This window comes from Aspergillus udagawae, assembly GCF_001078395.1.
Source record: "Aspergillus udagawae IFM 46973 DNA, scaffold_10, whole genome shotgun sequence".
NCBI lineage: Eukaryota > Fungi > Ascomycota > Eurotiomycetes > Eurotiales > Aspergillaceae > Aspergillus > Aspergillus udagawae.
In genome coordinates this window covers 732,598-740,434 of record NW_025091273.1, presented here as the reverse complement: position 1 = coordinate 740,434, position 7,837 = coordinate 732,598, and the positions used below count along the sequence as shown (strand labels likewise).

The 7,837-nt window shown below is 46.1% G+C and overlaps 2 protein-coding genes across 2 annotated transcripts; one reads left to right on the top strand and one right to left on the bottom strand.

Moving 5' to 3' along the window:
• Positions 1-3,064: 3,064 nt before the first annotated feature.
• tyr1 (tyrosinase) lies at positions 3,065-4,402 on the top strand (the record flags this gene model as incomplete). Its single annotated transcript, XM_043296057.1, has 1 exon — positions 3,065-4,402. One exon carries the CDS (start codon positions 3,065-3,067, stop codon positions 4,400-4,402), a length of 1,338 nt encoding a protein of 445 aa, XP_043151992.1.
• Positions 4,403-6,586: 2,184 nt separating this feature from the next.
• Positions 6,587-7,634, bottom strand: Aud_002054 (uncharacterized protein; the record flags this gene model as incomplete). Its single annotated transcript, XM_043296056.1, has 4 exons — positions 6,587-7,300; positions 7,353-7,400; positions 7,463-7,530; positions 7,583-7,634. 4 exons carry the CDS (start codon positions 7,632-7,634, stop codon positions 6,587-6,589), a joined length of 882 nt encoding a protein of 293 aa, XP_043151991.1.
• Positions 7,635-7,837: the final 203 nt, after the last annotated feature.

Here is a 7,837-nt window from a genome sequence, read left to right as displayed (position 1 = left end):
TGCTATAGACTAGCGCGCAGGGAAGTAATAAATAGTTACTATGTTAACTACTGAGGCTAAATTACTTGCTGTTTTAGAAGCTGCAAAGAATATCTATTAGTGGAAGTGATTATTCCTGGATATTAGCTTTAATCTAGAACATAAGATATCCATTCTGTGCGATAATCATTAAATAGTAGGGCTACTATGTAACAAAGAGCCAATGATTTGCATGAAGCTATGCTATATAGATATCCACTAGCATTAGCTTTAGCAAGAGGTCTAATCAGGCCGCATATTAGTTAAATAGATTGAAACTAATTGCATGCTGGCAGATGGTTTAATAAAGATATTACTGAAGAATAAGCATATCGACTTTTATAAGATGGTAGGGCTTGTTAACCAATCAGGAGGCAGAGATTAAGCTTTAACTAATCCAACGCCATTGATTCAACATGATTACCCGATTAGGAGATGGATATGGCTTTAACAGCTATGTTTTGCATGCAGCTTTGCCTACCGGCTCAGCTGGGGGGGTGTATTGAATTATATGACTGCTTGCCTGATTAGGAAGACTATGAATTGACGCAGCACTGCCACCCTTGGCAGAATATTCGATAGCATTCGATCATTTGAATAGCTTCAAATTCCACCGCTATCGAGAGGGATAAATAGTAGCTAGATAGTCATTTGTTTAGAAGACCAGACCTTCATTGATTTTCAATTGGCCATATAAATTACTAGTGATCCATGAACGTTACTAGCTTAGCGATTTCAACAAATACAGAGTTGGGCGTCCCGGCCGGGTGGGCGGCTCACCGGGGATTACGTTACAGTGACTAGTAAGAGGACAAAGAATGGTATTAAGTAGCATATCGCTAGATAATAAGACTCCTAGGTAGTAGTAATATTATTATATTAGCAATATAATAAGGATAATTAATAAGAATAATCAATCTATAGACTCTACTAAGGTAGGATATAGACTCTAGGGTAGACGTGGACTCTGCACTCACTAGACCTTCTGATCACCCTAAGTAGTGTGGTGACCACGCACTCTGCGCCTAACATCATTACTAGGTCAAATCTACAGATGGAATAGAACCTATTCTCTGAGTTATAGCATTTGCAAGAAGTTGTAGAATATATAGGCGAAGCCAGATATTAAACCCGGAGGGGTTTGAAAAGCATTTCAACCAGTCCCACGACAAATATCCATTTCCTTAGAGAACGATGAAAGCCGAAAAGGATTAAATAAGGAGTCCACGCAACTCACGAAACAACATTTTTTGGGAGTGTCAGCCTCGAATAATCGTCAGATTCTGTTTCCGTCAGTTGGCTTTAACGATCTTCCACAGGCACTCGGGTTCAGGTTCTTTCTTCGGATCATAATGGACAAGTTCGACAGAGTTTCCGCCTTTCACGCCAAGTGCTTTTGTCCCGTAGTAGAACCTGCCGCTTGAAGTTAAAAACCGTGGCTAACAAACAACCCAAAAGGAGAGTTGGACTTCCAGATTAAAGATATTGATGGACGTACACGTATCCATCTTGCACTGTGCTTTCCTTTTCCTTTTTCACCGTGCGATTACGTAGAATCCATCTTGTATTGCCAGTAGCCTTTGGAGAATCTACAGCGCCTTGAACGCTGTGCTCGCCTCCTTGCATGTGGGAAAGTGCACCAGTTAGCCTCCTGCATGTTCAATGATCTCTAGGAGCTTAATCAGGGCATACCAGAGCGAGCTAAATAATTGCCTGAGGCGACATTTATGAGTAAGAAACACAAGTTTGTTTCTTCCTTTGCGTTTTCCTTGCCAGCATATGCAATCTGCCATTTCTGGGCTTCACTTCCATTTTCTTCACTGTTACACTATTGGTATAGCTGTTTGACTGGCGCAGCTGGCTCATAAACTTGACTTACCTAATAGTGACTTTGTCTTTTAAAAGTTCGAGGTATTTAGACTTTGCAACTGGGTTCACCGCTTCTAACTTATAAATATCGGGTCCCATCCATGCGTCATTTTCATCCATTCCCTGTGTGGCATGTGTTGTAGCCATGACGAGGTGGAAAACTTCAGTAATGTAGCAGAATAGGAAGATCAGGTCCTCAAGTGGAAAATGGGCCGTAAAACACAAGTGAGGTGTTGGGGACCAGAGCACATACTTATACTGCAGGTGACATCTCTCAGCTGCAGGTGACATCTCTCAGCCCCGCCAGGCATATACTAAGTCAGTGAGGTCTGCCAGCAACAACCTGAAAGCGGAGTCGGTCAAGTGTCCACAGGTTTATGCCCAGGCCTTGATCATCATGGCAACCAATGCTTGTCCAGTTGAAGCGCCGAATGCGGTGAAATACCAAATCTGCCCAAAAAATATTAGAACCTTTGCGTCCATCAGATGCATGGACAGGATCAGAATGCAACAGCAAGAGGGCGACGGATTATAGCCGCTGTGACATCGAAAAGACGTCTACCGTGCCCGAACGTACCGGTCGGAGAGCCAATCTTCGAATGCAAAGCACCCTATTCCTCCAAGAATGGCCCTTTATGTGGCGGTTCTTCTAGCTGTTACTGGCTACTTTCTGTGGTTGAGCATCTCTCGTGAGGAAGAAGAAAGTATAGGCTACTGGAAAGGAGTTGCTACATTGTGGCGAAACCAAAACACGACATGCGGACAAACTCGATGACGAGACGATAGTAGGAACGGTGTGCGTAATCTTGCAAGTTGGATCCCTGCTCCGGGACATCCGAGTGTTGGACGATTCATATCCAAATCTGTCGTGACGACATGATTCTCGCGGGTTATTACTGCATGCAGTACCGAGCTGTCCATCTTCAACCATGGCAGGCTGCTAGTCATGATGTGTGACGATGTTCCACAGTCCGGTTGCAGCAGGAGATCTAACACTAATTGCGCGTTTTGGGAAAGGATGGTAAGGTCATATGGTTGGAGGGTTACGTATGACTTAGGTAGTTCCGAGTCTTTCTTATAAATGCAGCCATTTGCGCAGCGTCTTGTTCTCCAACATTTCCCAGTATTTAACAACTTTTATCTTTACGGTCGTTCGTATTATCTGCTTGCTGTCGCCATGACTGTTGTTCGCACACGCAAGTCTATTTGTAAGCTTACCGACGCGGAGCTGGATAAGCTGATCCACGCATTCCACGAAATCCAGAAGAACAAACCGGGAGAGCCAGGTCATCCTAATCTCAAGTCTTTTCAAGTAATCGCAGGCTTGCACGGTCAGCCCTTCCGAGGCGCGGGCTATGGGAATAGCGCCTGGTGGGGAGGTTATTGCCATCATGGCAATGTTCTGTTTCCCACGTGGCATCGCGCATATCTCTTACACCTGGAGAGAGCGCTGCAAAGCGTATCTGGCTGTGAGGATGTCGCGCTCCCTTATTGGGATGAAATGGAGGGCGACAACTCGACACAGAGGATCCCTCCGATCTTCTTACAACAAAAATATACGTTTCACAATACATTGGAGAATTGTGGAACAACTACAATTGACAACCCACTGTATTCTTATACATTGCAACAAGGCTTCTTTGACAAGTTGGCGAGATACATTGAAGCTCCTAAAAAAGAGAAAAAGGGAGATCAATCGGATCAATCGAAGCAGGGAAAGTTGCAGGACTATGGGAAGTACGCGGGCTATAAGACTGTTCGCTGTCCATATTCCGGCCTTGTTGGAAAAGATGATCTGAAAGATACAATCGAACACAACTGGTTGATCGACTCTATGGGTATGGGGTACGCGGATAAGATATTGAACCGAAACATCACTCGCTGGCAGGACGCCGCTGTGCGATCTGATTCATATGGAAAGCATCATGTGGAGGGAGCTCGTCAGGAATATCTACGATGCTTGGAAGCCCCTAACTACACAGTTTTTTCGAATACTACATCGGCAGGCAAATGGAACGACGATAAAATTAGTCAGGTGGGCCGCCCTGACTATGATAAACATCACGTAACAGGGGAGTATGTTGTTTCTTTGGAACGCCCTCACAATTCCATGCACCTAGCTGTTGGCGGCTACGATTTCCCTAATTTGCGTGAACCCTGTCCGGAATTTCAAGGTGCCAATGGTGATATGGGAGAGAATGACTCGGCTGCATTTGATCCTATCTTCTTTTTCCACCATTGCTTCGTTGACCTCGTATTCTGGAGCTGGCAAGAGCAACATGGGAGGCAAATAAAGGTCATTCAAGATTATCCGGGAACAAGCTCCGTGGATGACCAGGGACCCACTCCAAAAATGGCCGCGGATTCCGCCTTGGACGAAAATACACCATTATATCCATTCCGCGAGAATCCGATCGAAGAGAATGGGCGCTTTTTAACATCCGTGGTGAGTGACAGCAATTCCGTCCATTTAGCGTCCGCAGAGAGCGTGATAGCACTGGGTGTTTCGCGATAAGGAAACGATGAAATCTTTCGGCTTTTCAGGTTATACGGGGCTAATCCGATTCGTAAACAAAGGATGTCGCCCACACAGAGGACTTAGGCTATAAATACGACAAACGAGTTTCCAAGAAAGACGGTAATGGAGAGCCAAAATCAGTGTCTTTCGTCCGTGTCTCAGGCATTGACCGGTCTCTGGTGAAGGGATCTTTCGCTATAAGTGTCTGGGAGGATGAGAATTTGGTCGGTTATGAACCTGTCTTCAGCAGGTGGCATGTGGGTGGCTGTAGTAACTGCCAAAACAGTCTCCATGTCACCAGCTTTATGCCTATACTGCCCAAATCTACTCCGGAAGGGGATGAGGCAAAGCTTTTCCACGGAAGCTTTGCCGTAAAAATCCAACTGTCTGAAGAAGGGACGATTAAAAAGAAGACGAAGGATATTGGTGATGTGGATATTTGGAAACGACCACGACTGGATATCGGCAAGCTGAGAATGATATTCTGACTATGACGCTTCTCACCTAATATGCTGGCTATTAATTGCACTAGTCTCCGCTTTATGATTTGCAGTAGTAATTAAAAACTAGTTCATGACTTGCGCAAAAATCTGTCTTTTACTGTCTATATTTGATAGGGTTTCCTACAAGGTAAATCATGTTGAGGATCCCGACATGGGCCAGCTCTCCTAGCTCAGACGCTGTGCCTGAGGTTTGCCAGGGACTAAGAGAAATTTTGCATATAGTTTGCTGAAATCGATGACGGTGAGCTGAAGCTCCATCTTCGAGAATAATTATGTTTGGTCGTTCGATTGCACATTCTTGAGCAAAGGGAATCAGCTTAGGGATAAGGACTTCCTATAAAGACAGTAAAAGAAGCTAATAGTTCTTAAATTCTTAGAAGAAACCATAGAGAAAGAGAATACTACCTTATAGTATCTGTACATCAAGTTGAATCACCTTGTCCAACACCCAATTGCGTACTGTAGTCGGACAAGCACATGATATGGAGCTGCACGGATTGATGAACCAAAGTCCTTTTCTGCACTTTCGTTATTTCTACATTATGCCGTCGACGATCATAGAATCAAGTATACGAGCTCCAAGCAAAGGAATTCAAGCTCCTAACCACAAGCGCAGCAGGCGATCTGTTGAGCGATAAAACTGACTTCTCGCACAACCAAGTTGTTCATTGTCAGGGGAAACATTCTAGCCTCTGTCGGGATGGCCACTCCAGAGGTACAATCCAAGCTCGAGTACTACTTTGAGCTCAGTAAGTGCAACTGGCGTTGGAGGTAAGAACGCTGAGATGGATTGAGAGAGAGATTCGCGTGTCTTGTCGAGCAAATTTCGATCATCACACTGTGGTGGAATTGTTGGTCAAGCCTCGCGATAGGTACGACCGCAGCACGTCGAGGCTTCCGGGTACAGGCTGATGATGATACCTGTTCTTGGCCACGCACACTACTAGGTGCTACACGCTCCTCGAACTACACTACGAAGTCCCGCCACGTTCATCGTACTAGTGCTAAAGGATATATTGGGGGGGGGGGGGGGGGGGGGGGGGCAAGCGTCAGCGACTACGCGACGGGGAATCAACTGTCGTCGAGATCGACTGTCGAGCACAATATCTCCATTTCCGAGCCCGCTGGCTGCAAACAATTACAAAGCTTGTGTCCAACCCGACAATTGTACCCTATTCGACAGTCCTATATTTGGATGCCAACCAGGATGAGTCCGTTCGCGGACGTTGTGGGATACCGTATGTTGACACTGTGGATGTCGATCGCCTAGCCCTGGCAGATGATAGGCTCCGGGAGCCTTGGGGGGGGCTAAGGGGTCACAGCAGGGTTTGTGCGGCGGTCGCAGTTCGACGCCTTCTTTGCTATCTGGCGGAGGCAAATGGGAACAGCCAGACCAGGCACTTCACCAATAATTCTGCGCCTACCAAAGCAGCCGAAGTCGCAGACGAAGAAATGGCTGATCGGGCCATGGATGCGGTACTCTATCTCCGTCTGTCGCCACTGCTCCACACAGGCAGTCCCCCGGCTGGTCTACTTTTCTTTCTGATATAGGATTAGCGTCCCTATATATGGTTCCAAATAATCTAGAAGCTAACGTCATTATTCCCAGGCATGAGCCAAAGAGGGTTCTCCCTGCCATGACGCAGCATCAATCGACTCATTTCTCCATGAGTTGAAACTACGCCGCTTTAGCTTCTACGCTGACAACTTTTGTATCGCCGATTGCGTCGGTGAAATCCTTCAACTTGAAACGGATTTTCTTGTACAGTGCCTTCTCTTTTTCGGTGAGCGGTTCTACCTGGTCATTGATGCCAGGGATCAGAATCTTCCCCTCGTTATTGACTAATTTCGAAAAAAGACTAAACAGATCTGTCATGGGCTCGGCAACAGCGCCTCCATAGATGCCGCTATGGAGCTGCTTGGGGGCGCCCGTGATGGTGACCCTGAAGTAGTTGATGCCTCGAAGCCCATAGGTCAGACATGGGCATTTGGCGGTGTTCCAGTAATTGTCGGCAATGACACCTCCGTCCACGTCTTTGAAGAAATCGTTTCCATATTTCTCAAGAAAAGCAGTGAATCCCTCCGACGAGCTCTCTTCCATGCCTTCAAAGCAGAAGATGAGGTTGACAGGAATTTCAACTCCGGCATTCTTGTGGGCTTCAATTGCATTTAGCCATCCCAAAACCGGTCCCTTGTCATCAGTAGAGTCCCGTCCATATAGTCGCTCCCCACTAGGGCCTTGCACTCTGGTATGCTTAAAGGCCGGGTACGACCAACCGGTCAACTCTGGCTGAACATCATAGTGGCCGTAGATGAGAAGGGTTTTCTTGTCATTTGAAGCGCTCTTTCTCGGGGGATACCAGGCAACAAGAATCGGGGGCAGATCGAAGGTCTGGGTCTGTTGGCTGCTTTTTCTTTTGCTTGCCCATGCAATAGGGTTGCACTTCGGCACCGAATTTTTTGCCCAGCTCTACCTCCAGGAACTTTTCCATCTGGAAAGGATGTCAGCTTTTGATAATGCATACCCATATCTGCTCAGCCACTGATTACTTACCTTCACGACATCTGGGCGCTTATTTGCCTCACTCGAAATCGACTGGTGGGAAATAGCCGTAGCCAGTCCTAAAGTCGGTGTGGGACACAAGTTCAAATATCAGCAAATAGAGTCACTTACTTTTGTCAATAAACTCGGCGTCTGCGAGCTTATCAACTCTGAGAAGACGCATGTTAGTGAACAAGGCAACATCATTTGGAATTAGCTTGGAGCACAAACTCAGCATAAAATTTCTTCAAGTCTTCAGACATGATTATTCAAGGTAGAAAATAGTTACTGTAATGCTTGAATAGATAGCAATGTAGGATACTGGGTTAGAGACGAACTCGAGGACCTTGAGAATTGACGGCACCTATATATATGTATACCTCTGCC